Here is a 16,084-nt window from a genome sequence, read left to right on the forward strand (position 1 = left end):
CAGAGAAAAAAAGTAAGACGTTTTAACTTTGCATAGGGGAAGTAGGCAAATGTCCAAATATCAAAGTACTACACTTACAACACTCCTTCACTACTTCTTGCTCTGTCCGGATAATAAGAGAGATAATATTTTCTACCAGGTGCACATAAAACAATGCTTTATTCTAAACAGAATTAAAGGGGTTATCTGCTTATTTAAAATATATATATATATAATTATGTTGCGGACACGTCTGGGATCAAGTGCTGTAGATAGGGCAGGTGCTCCTAGTCTGCTTTTAACCCACAGTGTACGGGAGTTTCGTCTGCACAGACCGCCTCAGGCGCTATGAGCTGTCTGCGCCTGAGGCTGCCTGACTGCACATGCAGAACCTGCAAACTTTATGGGTTTAAACCAGGCTAGAATTACATGCCCTAACACGTGATCCCAGAAGTGCCTGCAACATAATTAGACAGGGTAGCACAGTCCTCACCCGGTAAGATAAAAATAATTAATCACAATGCAATTCTTGTAAGACTTGTCATCCTTTGTGAGATAAAAAAAAATAACTGGATAAGCCCTTTAGTAACAGTCCTTAAAGTGAATCTTCTACTTTTATCTTCATATCATTTGTAGATTCAGAATTCTCAGTTGGTTCGTATTTTTTAAATTTATGTTTATGATCAGAGATTTTTTTTTAGAGAGCTCCAAATCCCCTGTGTAGATCTGCAATCTGCATCCACCACTAGAAGGAGCTCAGGAGGTAGCTGTGTACGGTTATAGTATTGATTTCAATATATATGAACAATATGCAGAAAGCTCTTAAATGGGCTGTGCCAAGTTTAGATGTTACCCCTATCCACAGTTAGGGGATAACTAACTGACTGCTGAAACCTCCACTAATCCCTAGAATGGGGGTCCTGTTCCTCTAAAGTAATTGAGCGGCAGGTTGAGTATGTGCCATGCTGCTCCATTCATTCTCTATGGGACCACCGGAAATAGACGAGTGCTTTACTTGGCTCAACCTGCAACTTCATCAGAACAGCACAACGGTATTCCTATTCTCAGGATTGATGAGGGTTCCAGTGGTGGGACCCCTATGATCAGTTAGTTGTCCCCTATCTTGTAAAATGGCTGTTGTCCAACTTATTCGAAAATCTCACCATAGCCCTTATGTGTGATAAAATGATAAAAGATTGGACTCACAAATGTTGCACCAATCCTTCTTGTTTCCGTTTACAGGCTGCAGCAGTGATGTAGTCCTATATGGCACATGACCATTGCAGCTAATCACTGGCTTTGGCAGTCTCAACCTATACACCACAATTGGCTGCACCGGTCACGTGTTGTATACTGATACATCACCCCTGCAGCCTGTAATCACAGACCAGAACGATAGCAGTGGAAATGGTGGGGAATTAAGGCTACTTTCACACTTGCGCTTGATCGGATCCGTTCTGAACGGATCCGATCATATTAATGCAGACGGAGGCTCCGTTCAGTACGGATCCGTCTGCATTAATAACTTAGAAAAATTTCAAAGTGCGAAAGTAGCCTGAGCGGATCCGTTCAGACTTTCAATGTAAAGTCAATGGGGGACGGATCCGCTTGAAGATTGAGCCATATGGTGTCTTCTTCAAGCGGATCCGTTCCCATTGACTTACATTGTAAGTCTGGACGGATCCGCACGCCTCTGCACGGCCAGGCGGACAGCTGAACGCTGCAAGCAGCGTTCAGCTGTCCGCCTGGCCATGCGGAGGCGAGCGGAGCGGAGGCTGAACGCCGCCAGACTGATGCAGTCTGAGCGGATCCGCATCCATTCAGACTGCATCAGGGCTGGACGGAAGCGTTCTGCTCCGCTCGTGAGCTCCTTCAAACGGAGCTCACGAGCGGACAGCAGAACGCTAGTGTGAAAGTAGCCTAAGTGGTAACTGTCCAATGTTTTAATACTTTATAAAATGTAAGGGTCTGGAGATATTTTCTGATGTCAGGCAACCCCTTTAAGCTCCCCCTAGTGGTAGCCGCGGACAGCCAGAATGTTACTGCTTATATCTGTGTCTATGCAGAGAATTTGGTTCTGTGTCAGATGCTATCAATATATTGTAACACTTGTAGATAGGGACAGACATGGACAGTGAGCCCTGACCTGGAACCCAGCCCACTTTTCCTACCTACTTGCAGGTCAAGCCCTAGGTAGCAAGACCGTAAATGGTCGACAGTCCCTATGCTACTAAGGTGCAGAGACAGACAAACACCAAGAGATGAAAACAACACAAAGGGATAGTCGTACAAAAATGGGTAAGAACCAGGTGGACAAAGCAGTACAAAAACGAGAGACAGAGAGTAATCAAAAGACATGCCGAGATCAAATACTGGTATATGGCACTGGTATATGGAAGGAGTTTAAATAAAGCAGTGAGTCCCTGGATCATTAGTCAGAACACTAGCACACAGGAATAGATCAGCTGAGCAATCATCTCACTGCTCGTCTCCTCCAGCACACACCCGCTGTGGGGAAAAATAAAGCATTGCATCCTATTGCTAAGGATGCTGTTGCATCACCAGGGGGCATGGCTTAGCAAAGCGTCTGTTCAGGTGTGGTCTCGACGAAGCTGGAGATCTCGCTGCTGGAGGCCGGACAGGTAAATTTGGGACATGTATATAAAAAAAATCAATTCAGAATGTTGCAACTATTTTTCGATAAAAAATAGCATTCAAGGATGAAAATTTACTTTAAAGGAAGTCTGTCAGCAGTTTGACCATACTAAACTACTGGCGGTACTAGATCAGGGAGAGCAGGACAAATATAACTTTTGTAGAGTGCCCGGGGTGTGGTGCTTCACGGCTCTTCCCCTCGGCCCTGACAGCTGTAAAGGTCTCTTGATTGGTCTCCTGGTGGCTCAGAGGGGAAAGTTTGTGAAGCAGCGCAATGAAGAAAACACATCACAGTAAAGCCCCTCCTCCAAGGCACTTGCAAGAGCCGTGTGTAGCAGAATAAAACTTCATAGCCACACTACTCCTGATAATAAAAACTCCACAAAATCTATGTTTATCCTTCTGTCCCCAGTCCCTACTTGGTGCTTTTAGTAGTTTTGAATGGTCAAAAATGCTGACAGACTCCCTGGGAGCACTCTGTGGCCCCATAAAATCAGACACATCATTTATAAAGCCAGGAGTGTGGCCAACACACAGGTCAGTCATTGATCTCTTCTTCGCTCCTTCGCTCTATGGTACCGATTTTGCTCTGTTTTTAATTTTTTAATAAACATCCTGGTTGTCAAAATTATTTGGGGCATCATTTTTGGCACGGTTTATGTTGCAGACTTTGTTAATGGCGCAATAGTTAGGGGCACTTTAGCTTGCAGTATTCATGAAGAATTTCCGGCAATTATTTTAATAGGGGCGCTCCAGCTAGCATTATTTTTTTTTGAGAGGGGTAAGGGGGGAGACTTTGGCACTATTCATGAAGATATTCTGGTTGATACTTTTTTAATGGGGTTTCTTCAGCTGTCAATTCATGGTGCCACTCCAGTGGGCTCCTTCTTATCATTATTGGGGTATGGTCATTACTGAAGGTCTGTAATATGCATTACATTAATCTTCCTAACAAAAATATTACTTAAAAGTTATCAATAGGAATGAGCGAAAGGACTTTGGATGTTTCATCCGAAGTCGATTCGCTCATCCCCATCAACTATGAAAAAGTCTGAACTAGAGGATACTATTACAACCACAAAACAGAATAATAAAGTGGGCTGGAAAATAGCTGCCCCTGAGAAAGTGGGGTGACAACTGATATAGTGGCCATTAAAGATCCCACATGGGTTTTCAACTGGAAAGAAGTTTTGCAACTTTTCTGGAAATTGTAATAATTTTTGGTGAACATGTCCTTTAAGGGGTTTGTAAAGCGCCTGAGATGCAAATATGTTTTGTATAGTTTATGCCATGTACTCTGTAGATATCTTATACAGCCAATTCTGCCTTATCTCCCTGCCCAGAAAGGCCACAAAGTGTCTCTATGAATCAGCAAGTGACAAACAAACAGCGCAAAGACATAATCCATGCAAACATCACACACACAGTACATTATCAGCACTCTCACCTCCGGGCTGGTTTTACATCTCATATAGCTTTCTTAGATGGAAACACTTTTGATATACGACTCATACTTCTGTGTGACACAGCAAAAAGAAAAACACTATTTTATATAATACTGCAGTAGTTATAAAAAAAATCTAGTAATTGCTATGGAACTCATATTGATTGCTATGTACAGGATAAAAAAATTGGTTTACTTTCTTTGTATTCTGGTCACATGTGGTCGTGCTACTTTACCTCAGCTGAGCTGCAATACCAGATAGGTTGGTACGGCATGTTTTTGCAACCCTGTATAACCATATATTAGTTCACATAAATGGCCACAGAGATCAGTCTAGTTCTTCATTATGGTAGAAAAACTAGCACTACGTGATGCCGGACCACACCCTCATGATGCACTACCCAGCCACACCCCCTGGTAATGCGAGCGCATCCATAGAAATGGAGTGCATACACGCTGGCGGAGATTTTTCATGCTTTATTTGGCATAGGTGTGTTGCTATGATGCAGGCTGGGTGATTGCTCAGCCTGCCTATGTCTAGGTTATTGTGTTCTGGTCCAATGGGGCGCCGGGGTCCCTGGACCTACCAGGTTCTGATCCAGGCACTCAGCGCTCTATTTAAATCCCCTGCTGCCAATACACCCTTGCCAGTTAAAGGTTTTACTCCCTTGCTGTGCTCCCTTGCTTTGACCTCAGCTTGCCTTTGACCACTCTCTGCCTTGTGATTTGGTACTGTGACCCCCGTCAGGTTCTGAACAATTCCTGTACAACCACGTTTTTGTGTTTTCTCATCTCAGCAGAACAGGGAACGCTGACCAGTTGCGGACTTGCCACTTAGGGCTTGCACTGCAAGTAGGCAGCGAAAGCAGGCTGGGTTCCAGGGCTCACTGTTTGTGTGTTTCCTGCCTACTGTGCTGAAACCTCCAGGTTGCATTTTGGTCCTCACTACAGCTTTTTCCTGCCTCCACCGGTGACAGTTCATGCACACAAGTCACCGTGCAGCCAATTGATGGCCTCAGCAGTACATAGGACATTACTTCTGAGGTCAGTGAATGGCTTTAGTGGTGAACCATTTGCACAGAACTTCAACGGTGAAGCCAGTCAAATAAACAGTAGCAGTGAGGACCAGAGCACAGCATTGGAGTAACCAGGGGTAGAGTATGGATTCTTTGGTTATTTTATACCATTTACAAAGGCTGCCCAAGTTTTAACTTGGAGAAATCATCTATGATTCTTTAAGGTGCTCGTACATGGTGTGGTCCAGCCACAGGACGCCAATGCTGATTACTGCTATTGGCGGGCCACACCTGTATTTGTTATCATTTAAAAGAGCAAGTAAAGGTTCTGCCTGTCTAATAGTGGTAGTGGATTGGGTGTGCATGCTGGGAGTTGTAGTTTAACCACAGATAGAGTGCAAAGGTTACCGATCCCTGGTTTAGAGGCTTCAGTTCTTCAAGGCTTCTTCTGCCATGTTCAATTATTTAGTCTCTTATCGAAGAAACATTTGTGATAATTTGTTACAGTGTAACGGGATGCCTTTAAGATTGACTCTATGGATATCAGATTCTAGACAGATCAGATTCTGGCTTTCGACCATCTAACATTGCATTTTTTAGACCTAATTCGCTGGTTTTTATATTGAGCTCTTTCTGTCATAGACTCTTATGCTTGCAAAAGCAAGTGAAGATTTAGAAAGAGAGATCAAAGAAACCGAAGAAGAAAAAGCAAGAAATCTCAGTGAGAATGTTCCTCCTTTACAGTGTCATGGGCTGAGTATCCAGGAGTTACAGGTAATAATCACAATCTAGATTTGGAGAGTTGTCATTTGTGAATCTAAGGATGATGCGTGGCATGTAGTCTGGGACATTACAATGAGGCTTGGAAGTATTACTGCCATATTAAACATATAAAAGGGGATGCCTGGTTTAGAACAGGGTTCCTCAACTCCGGTCCTCAGGGCCCACCTGCCGATCATGTTTTCAGGATTTCCTTAGTATAGAGCAGGTGATATAATTAGTGTCCGTGCATCAGGACTTACCACAGGTATTCATTCTGAGGGATATTCTCAAATCGGGACCGGTAGGTGGGCCTTGAGGACTGGAGTTGAGGAACACATGTTTAGAAAACTCTTTTTCAGATACCCTCTTAGGAAATTCACATTTACTGGATGGAGTCCCAAGTTCAGGACCCACATCTTTTAGCCAGAGCAGAGAACAGCTACAAAGACAATCTCTTGCTGAATGCTGGCACGCCCATGTATTATACCGACAGCCCACTGATAGCTATGAGAGATGTGTAATTCATTATTTCGCCTGTGGTGGTGCTGCAGGGAAAATCAACATTTGCTGCAATCTTTTCCAACAGGTTAACGACTTGCATCCCCCCTGTTACATATAGTTATATATTATACATTAAACATTGTGTATACATTAAAATGAGGATGCTAATGATGTGTACATAACTTTTTCTTTTTAGCAATTATGCGCAAAACTTCACAGACAGATTGACGTTGTTGATGAAGAACGTTACAATATTGAAGTAAAAGTCAAAAAGAATGGTCTGGAAGTAAGATTTCTCCAATTCTATATTACTAAATGCTTCTGGGCCTGCTACTGTCTGCACTCATGACCCTACAAGCACATGTAGACATTGTACAGTTTTTTAGTGCTTCTGTTGATCACAGCTAAAAGCCTGCCTCTCCTGGTTATCATGTTACTGATGGAGCAGGGGTGGACTGGCCATAGACCCTACAGGGAAATTACTGATGCACCTGGCTGGCTGAAGAAACTTTCTTCTGCGTTCAACTGTATGGCTGTTCTCAGGAAGGAGTTAAAGTTGAATGTTTAGGCCAGCGGGGAAGGGGTGCTTTGGGGGGTTGAGGGGGGGGGGGGGGGGTCCGGCAGTGTTTGTGCTGTGCAGTATATTTGTGTCTGCTGGGGCAGTACTTTATGCTGCACTACAGTTTACTGGCTCCTCCTACATATATTGGCCCTGCCTTCTGTCAATTTGGACCCACCTACAACATGGGGCAACTTTGAGTTCCCAGTCCGCCCTTGCCTGATTTTAATAGTTTTTTTTACAATGAAATATTAGAGTATGAATAGGACCAACTTTATACTCTACGATGCCCTGTGTGGTACCTTCTTTCAGCGCCCTCCCATATGACATTGTACAGCTAACCATGCAATACAGTGTCTAATGATAAGATTGGTAACTAATCCAACAGTACATACTGTAAGCGTAATATACTTTACAGTGTCACTAATTACTATTTAAAGGGGTTATCCAATTTCAGAAACATTCCTCCCATGTGCTGGGCCCCTCACGGGAAATATACTTACCTGGGTCCCCGCTCTTGGCGCCGCTCCTGGTCCCTGCACCGCTGCTTCTTCCTGCACAAGGGTGAAATCATCCGGTGTTGGGGGGGGAGCAGCCAATGGCAGACGGTGACGAGCCTCCCTAGCATCGCTGGTGAGGCTAGAGAGGCTCGTCCCCATCCCTGCATGCCATTGGCTGCTCCCTCTCCAACACCGGATGTTTTTATTGGTGTGCAGGGAGAAGCAGCGGTGCGGGGACCAGGAGAGGCGAGGAGAGCGGGATAAGTATATTACCTGTGAGGGGCCCAGCACATGGGGAGGATATTTCTGAAATTGTATAACCCCTTTAAACACCGCCATATAGTGCTCAAATAATACTAACATACAGTGACCAACAAACTCCACATACATGCAGTACCTAAAGTAATCTAATAGTAGTGCCCTGCAAGGTCTAAATGATAGGGTTATAAAATCAATATGTGGTGGTCTCATGCGTGACTCGCCAGGGCATTTGAGGTACCCCCTCAGCCCAGGCCTCTGATACATCCTGTACAACTGTACAGGTCACACATCCCTGAGGCTGGCCCTGTGTATGAGACAGTTTTCCTGTAAGCGAGGCTGTTACTAATATCAAAGCCTTTGTTAATATGTAGATATATCTCAAAAATCAAGCAACGAAGTATCTATTCAAAATAGGGCAAGAAGCACATGAAAAAGGACAGAAAGGTGCACACCAAAAATCACATGATTAAAACCGAAATTATATTAATATCCAAAACATGAACACAGAAAACATTAAAAATCATTAACCCCAATGTTACATACAGTAGGAGGTGTACAGCAAAAATAATGAATAAACCTACACCTCCCACAATCCGCCCCTAAAAAACTGAGAAAAGGTACCAAATTCATACAAAAAATACCAAATTTGACCAGTGCATATAAAGCACAAGTGAAAATGAGTTTAACAACTGTAAATGACTTCAATGATGTCCATTGAAACATTTGCGATAATTAGTGATGCAAAAGATAAGACAAATATGTCCAAAATGGTACTTAAAGTAAAATACTAGTCTGACATATCAAGTATGGTGGAAGGTCCAAAGCTCCACACGTATCACAGCATCTGCAGCTTCTTGCTGTTATTTGTTGATTTTTTGAGTGCCATATTCTATATTTCATAAAGTATGCCCCCTTGGTGGTTAAGTCTTTTGTGATGTCCACGTAGGGTCATTTTCCATAAAATGGCCGCCGATAAAAGGTCATGTGACCAGACACATTATTCAGCCTTTTTCATTCAAATACACTGCACCTGTCATCTGCACTTGTACTGTTGGGAGTTTAGTGCAGGCGCAGTGTGTAGAATGGAGGAGACTGAGTGATGTGTCTGTGGCCGTCAGCGGCCATCTTATGGACAGGACTGCTATGTGGACAGCCATATTTCATGGCATCTTACATACTCACTGCTCTACACTAGCCAGAAAGTGTCCGGCCCCTTTAATTTCATCCTAGTAAATGACAATATGAGCAATTCTCTCATACACATCATCTGCCAGTGCCGTGCCGCTGCTGAGAAGGGCGGCAGTCCCCCACGTCACTGCCCTACAGGTGCCATTAGTAGACCTCGATTGATGTCTCATTTTCCTTGCTGTCCTGCACCTGCTGCTGGGTATCCGTCTACAGCTTTTTGAATTTTGACATTTTCCTCTCATAGATTGATGCCTTAAATCAGAAGATTTTTGACCTCAAGGGAAAATTCAAGCGTCCAAACCTGCGCAGAGTCCGTATTTCTGCAGATGCTATGCTTAAAGCCCTCCTGGGTTCCGCACAGAAGGTCTCTTTAGATCTGAGGGCCAACCTGAAATCAGTGAAAAAGGAGGACGAGAAGGTAAGTCGCCTGACATGAAGATATTAGGTTAAGTCCACTGAAGCATTGGGCTTACTGAACTTTTTGACATTCAATAATTGTATCATGTATGGACAAAGCGTGGCTTAAGAACTGTGCTGTGGGCTTTGAACCAATCAAATGTCTCCTCCTTGCTGCTCCTCCTCCAATCTCCTCCTCATGTTACTGCAGCTGCATCCCCCTCCTCCTTCTCTTCTATGTAATGTTTTACACTAGATGGATTTTTTGGTTGATAAAGGTAGCTTCTGCAGGTAGGGAAAGGGAAACCATGCTGGAAGGTAAGGAAGATGTCATTTCTCCTAATAAGATAGTCTACTCGGTTTCACATATGCACCTGTAGTACTGATTGATGGTACATGTTAAAGGGAGTCTGTCACCACAATTTGCCCACTTACATAGCACGGTAGAATAACTATAGATCAGTCAAATGGTACCTTTGTCTTTATGTTTGGATGTTCACCAGGGGCAAAAACTGAGTTTTATTCATATGTAAATGAGGGTTCGCAAGTGACCAGGGGCGGTGTTCGGGCTGTAAGTGCCCAGGCCGCTTTTCCTTCTTCTCACATAACCCCTCCCCAGCTTGTTGCTTGGCCCGCCCTGTAAGCCTCTTACGTCATCCAGTGTACTGGCCGATATCCCGCCGGCGCAAGCGCGCTGTGATGACCATTGTGGGCGGCAGCATCGTTCCATGCAGTGCGCATGCGCGGGCGGGATATCGGCCAGTACACTGGATGATGTAAGAGTGACTGAACTGAAGACATCCTGATGCATACTCAACGGATTGCTCTCCATTCAGAATGCATTAGGATAAAACTGATCAGTTCTTTTCCGGTATTGAGCTCCTAGGACAGAACTCTATACCGGAAAAGAAAACTGCTAGTGTGAAAGTACCTTAAGAAATGATGCTCCAGAATTGTACGTATTCAGAAAGTGTTTGTAGGGTTCATGTCACTTTTTTTCTCCTGGGGGGGTATGTGCCCCTGGGTTCAGCAGTGCATTACAAGGAGGGATTTTTGCTTCCTTGAGATCTGGTCTCCTTATGGTGGTCTCTCTCTCTGTCTGTATCCCTTACCCCCAGAAGCCGAGCCGTAATCATCATTGTAGGTTTTTGAAAATTTGTTGCTGTAGCCTCAGAAATTTATAGTAAGGATCTGTCGCTTGCTTCTGCTACTAATCCCATAAACCTGATGTTTGGGTGCAGCAAGTTCTATGAGTCTCATAGATCAGCAGCAGTAATAATTGTACTGTCAGCCTCAGGCTGTTTAGCTTGCTGCTGCATTTGATGCCTATCAGGATTCATAAATGGATTCAGATTTAAGAGGGTTGTCCAAGATAATTAAAAGTCTTGGACCCCCAAATGGTGTACCAATCTGGTCCTCGTGCCGCTGCTTTTCTACAGACTGCAGTGGTGATGTACTGGTATACGGCACGTGACTGCTGCAGCCAGTTTCCTCAGCAGTATACCATTCATGTGTCATGGCTAGACAAGCTATATTGATGCCAAGGGCAAATGTGGTAACATGGAAATAGTCCTCACGGCCGGCAAACTTACACCTTTTAAAAGCACTGCAACTCTCAAACGTAGCATCGCACTGTGCTTGGTGACCCAGTGGTACCTTGTGTGCTTCTGTTTTATTACTCACTGGTATTTACTGTACTCAACTATATATACTGTGCCCCGTCCCAGTGTTAAAGGGAATGGCAGAGTTTGTTTTATTTACCATAGTGCTAGAAGCCCGGTAAAATAATAAAAGCCATATCTTCCTGCACCATTGCCATCCAGCACTGCTGCCCTGTCTTCTACCCCGGGTTTCAGCTAGTGACGTATTGTTTTGGCTGCAGCTGTGACGTCCTGTATGCCACAGAAGCCAATAACTGGCCTCAGGAGTCTTATGCTGTATATTGATGATCAAGAGCTCTGCTTCTACCTACTGGAATTTAAACCAGTAGCTTCCTAATCAGTGGAACATGCATCACTTAGGTGGAGATTTATCAAACTGGTGTAAATTAGAACTGGCCTAGTTGCCCATAGCAACAAATCAAATTGCACTTTTCATTTTCCAAAGGAGCTGTAAAAATGAAAGGTGGAATCTGATTGGTTCTACTTAACACCAGTTTGATAAATCTCACTATGGTAAACCGGGGGCATAGTGTTCTCAATGGTATAAAGTGGTACCCTGAGCTATCCCGTCCCTGCTGTCACAGCTTTGCAGTGCCAAGACAACACCGTCATATAGAGCCCAGTAGTGTAGTGCACTGGCATTGTGTCCCTTTACATAGTGCCCAATTCACAGTGGTTTACATAGTGCCCAATTCCCAGTGGTATTTTACTCTAGGCCAGCTTACACAGTCATGTTGTACCCTTGCTCTGGGGATGCAATAGATTAGTGTTGCTGCTCATGTAGCGCACTATATTACTGAGTCACCCCAACTCAAGTGGCATAAATTATATAGGGTTGTCATGGGGTACTAACTAAGGTGATGTTGTGGTGTACTGTAGGTGACACACAGGCCCTCTAGAACTGCAAGTATTGATATTGGGTGGCAGATGATGATGGCCACCTGAGACCAATGCCCATTTATTTTCATTCGGTAGCATTAGACCCCTTGAATTCTGAATGTGGTTCATTGTTTATTGTTTGTTCTGTTACAGGAGAAAGGTGTCGAGGTTACTGACTGGCGTAAAAATATTGAAGCCATGTCCGGTATGGAGGGCAGAAAGAAGAAGTTTGACACCAGTAATGCATAAGAATGTAACTAACTCTACAGGTAACAATCTTCCTCTTCATCAGCCTGAACGTGGTGGAATACGTGTCAGAAAGAAAATGTCAGTCACTGGTCCAAATGCCCACTGTAGGTCAATATGTCGTATTAACTAATCCCATTGCCACAGTCACTAATCCCACTACCACCATCACCAGTCCCATTGTTTTAGTCACTCATTCCATGTAATACATATGGCCTCCTGTAGCTGGTAATTCCACTGATTATTTCACTTGGTCTTGCACACTTCCCATCACTTGACTTCATACCCTGTTCACCCATTAGTTTTTTTTAGTTATACAGGGTGGTCCACGAAAAAGTATCCCGTCTCCAATATCTCCTAATCAATCTTTCTAATAGTAAATTAGTATTAGTTGTCCATGGCAACCATTCAGAGCTCAGCTTTCATTTTTGCAGAGCCCTGTAGGAACTGAAAGCTGAGCTCTGATTGGTTACTATGGGCAACTAAGACAGATTTACTATTAGGCAGTCTGATTTGGAAATATTTGAGGCGGGCTACCGTTGGCCACCCTGTATTAGCTGACAAGTGACAACCAGGCATTTCCAGATTATTTTCTGTCTGCCGCCACAAAACAATGGTGCTTATAGAACAGACTACACAGTGTAGAGGTATACTGTATATTGTGGGGCACAGTGTAGCGGTATACTGTATATTGTGTGGCACAGTGTAGAGGTATACTGTATAATGTGCGGCACAGTGTAGCGGTATACTGTATATTGTGTGGCACAGTGTAGGCTATATGTGTATAACATAAACATATTTCACATGAACACTTACAGTTACTTGGCTTGGCCCTTGGGATTTCGGACACCACTTCAACACTTTGGCCGGGGGCTCGGCGGAGCTGATGTTGTGTTTTATCCTAATGAGAAAGATTTCATAATAAGGATTTGGAGAAGGGGCAGAGGGATAGCCGAGCAGGGAGAGGCTGGTGCTGCTACTAGGGGGTCATACCATGGGGAGTAATAAAGTCCACCATAATGCCCCCCAGTAGAAATAATTCTCCTTATAATGTGACAGTGCAAAAAATACCCCCTTGTAAGGCCCCCAGTTGAGCTAATGTCCCCATAATGTGCCAGTATAAAATACCCCGATATACAGTGCCCCAGTAGATGTCCTCAGTGTCCCCCATGATTTGCAAGTATAAAATACCCCTTCTTAGTGGCCCCCGTAGATGACCCCATAGCACCCCCCATTCCCCATAGTACCCACCATAATGTGTCCCAGTATAAAATGCTACTGTACAGAGCCCCCAATATAAAATACCCCTTCTTTGTGGCCTCAGTAGATGCCCCTATAGTGCCCACCAATAATGTGTCAGTAAGAAGTGCCCCCATAGTGCCACCCAATAATGTGCCAGTAATAAGTGCCCCCAATAATGTGCCAGTAATAAGTGCCCCCAATAATGTGCCAGTAATAAGTGCCCCCATAGATGCCCCCCAATAATGTGCCAGTAAAATGTGCCCCCATAGATGTCCTCCAATCATGTGCCAGTAAGATGTGCCCCCATAGAGGTCCCCAATCATGTGCCAGTAACAAGAGACCCCCCAATTATGTGCCAGTAACAAGAGCATCCCCCAATCATGTACCAGGAACAAGAGCACCCCCCCAATCATGTGCCAGTAACAAGAACACCCCCCTAATCATGTGCCAGTAAAAGTATTGTACATAAAAAAAAACTGTTATACTTACCTCAATGTCAGCGATGCGATGCAGGCCTCTTCCGGCCTGTGTCCCACGCTGTACGGCTCAGGCGGCGCGATGACATCATCGCGCCGTATGCATTGGCCTCTGATATCTGCCTAATTAAATATAGATACAACCAATGCTTCTTTATTGCAGCATGACCAGGCAGATTTGCTATTTAGGATACTATGAACACTGGATGAAACCGGTATTGGCAGACATACTGGGCGTCACCCAGCTTTCTTAGAATCAGATATGAGAGGAACAGCTGAACAGAATTTAAAACTACTTGACAAAATAGGACAATGGTGAAAAAGGGAAACCTTCTAAAGCCAATTATTTATGCTGTATAATCTCCGTTACACCCTCCTTGTGTTATCTGCATGACATGGGCTTGAATTGGTCTGCTATATACGGTTATGCTACCATGCCAGTGTATTTCCTTCATTAATGGCTTGAAGGACACCACACCAGAAGGCTAAGGCTTATCAGGTTACCACAGGGCCACCTAACTGTGACATTGACATTGACAGTTAAGGTCACATCGAAATACGCCCTGTGCAGCTGACAACCAAAAGTAACCCAAGAAAAAAATAAAAAGTAGGTTTTTGAAAGAAGTATTTCATTCCTTTAATTTGGCATCCAATAATCCAGAGATTCTAATAATTCAGCACTTATTTCCAGGACTTAATTGCAAGATTAGCCCAGAACCAGGGCAGAGAAGGCAGAGAAAAGAATACTTAGTAACTGGATTCATCTGATTCAGGGAGATTTGCTTCAGTTCCTCTAAATATCATAGAAAATCCATTGTAAGAACCAGTGTCAGAATGGGATTCCTTGGGCTCACCAAATAAATTATTCTTGAGGCCCAAATCATCAATATCAATATCATCAAGTTTAATAGGTTTTCAATCAAAGAAATAGACCCTAGTGGCAGGTGATTGTCTGAAAAGGCAGCCCAATAGGTTTTTTTCTCCTGTGTCTTGGAGGCCCACTATGGTATCAGAGCCTGGCCCCATGGAGGATCTTCTGGTACTCTGGTGAGCTAATCCATCCCTGGTAAGAACAAAATGTGTGAGTTCACTCTTAAATAACAAGGTGATAGCATCATCTTTTGCATCAGTATCTTCCTCGCGGCCCCCAATTTTAACAAAGAAACGTAATAACGTTTTCTGTGATGTCAGCTTCTTGGATCTTCCATCAGTCCACCAGAGGAAAAGGGTAGGATTGAATATTGGGAGATATAGTATAGTGTTTGCACAGAGACTCCATACATTGAAGTGATCTAGATGATCTATATCTCCACAATGTATTATAGCATAGTCCACTGTAAGATAAAGCCTACTAGTTGCATAATGAAATATAACTATGTGATATAGTTTGTCAGCACCCTGCTGATATTGAGCAGCATGCAGAATATTTCTGAATGGTACTCTGAATGCGATATATATAGTGTAACTCATGATAAAGCAGAGCAAAAATGACTCAGCATTATACATGGCCTATATCTATGTTACGAAACCAACCGCTTGTTGTCCACAAACAGATTGCAATAACCACTGTGTAATACTGAGGAGGTGCTGCAACAGAATTAAACACTTACTGTTGTATACCCCCAATGATCCCAGCTGATCACTGAAGGTCCCAACAGCATCTGCTTATTGTCTCCATTAGTGCCTCTGCCCAAAGTTCTCCCTTAGTGTCTTTGCTCCAGGTTGACCCTCTTTGGTTCCTTTTCCCTAGCTGTTTCCTTTACTATGCCTGCCACACAGGGCCGGTGCAAGGATTTTTGCCAACACAAGCGAAGCTACATTTTGGCGCAGCTCACGCAGCTCACCTGGCCCTGGTCCCGTCTGCAGCAGCTGGCTTCTCCTCTGTGTGGTCCTGGTATCTTCTCTCTGCTTTAGACAATCGCTGGTTTGAGGACCGTATTTTTCGCCCTCTGAGACACACCTAGGTTTTAGAGGAGGATAATAACAAAAAAATTAATATTTTCCATTACACCTCAGGTCAGACCAGCAATCAGACCCCCAATGTTCATCAGATCTCAGCTCACAGCCACAATCAGACCCCCAAGGTTAATCAGACCCCCATGTCAGACATCAGCCCCCCATGTCAGCCATCATGCCGCCATGTCAGCCATTAGCCCCCCATGTCAGCCATCATGCCCCCTGTAAGCCATCAGCCCCCATGTCACATTTCTCCCCCTCCATGTCAAATCACCCCCCTATGTCACATCAGCCCTCCATGTCACATTTCTCGCCCTCCATGTCAAATTTTTCCACCCTCCCCCAGTGTGCGCCCTAAGGCAG

The 16,084-nt window shown here is 44.1% G+C and overlaps 1 protein-coding gene across 2 annotated transcripts in view; it reads left to right on the forward strand.

Annotated features, from left to right (window-relative positions):
* Positions 1-16,084, forward strand: part of LOC122926458 (troponin I, slow skeletal muscle-like) — a 42,819-nt gene that overhangs the window by 20,692 nt on the left and 6,043 nt on the right. For both annotated transcript variants that reach the window (XM_044277838.1, XM_044277839.1), the window contains exons 5-8: positions 5,737-5,868; positions 6,554-6,643; positions 9,110-9,283; positions 11,955-12,070. In XM_044277838.1, coding sequence (XP_044133773.1) covers positions 5,737-5,868; positions 6,554-6,643; positions 9,110-9,283; positions 11,955-12,050 — 492 coding nt within the window. In that variant the 3' untranslated portion in view covers positions 12,051-12,070. The remainder of the gene's footprint in view (positions 1-5,736; positions 5,869-6,553; positions 6,644-9,109; positions 9,284-11,954; positions 12,071-16,084) is intronic.

Source organism: Bufo gargarizans, chromosome 2 (genome assembly GCF_014858855.1).
Source record: "Bufo gargarizans isolate SCDJY-AF-19 chromosome 2, ASM1485885v1, whole genome shotgun sequence".
Lineage (NCBI taxonomy): Eukaryota > Metazoa > Chordata > Amphibia > Anura > Bufonidae > Bufo > Bufo gargarizans.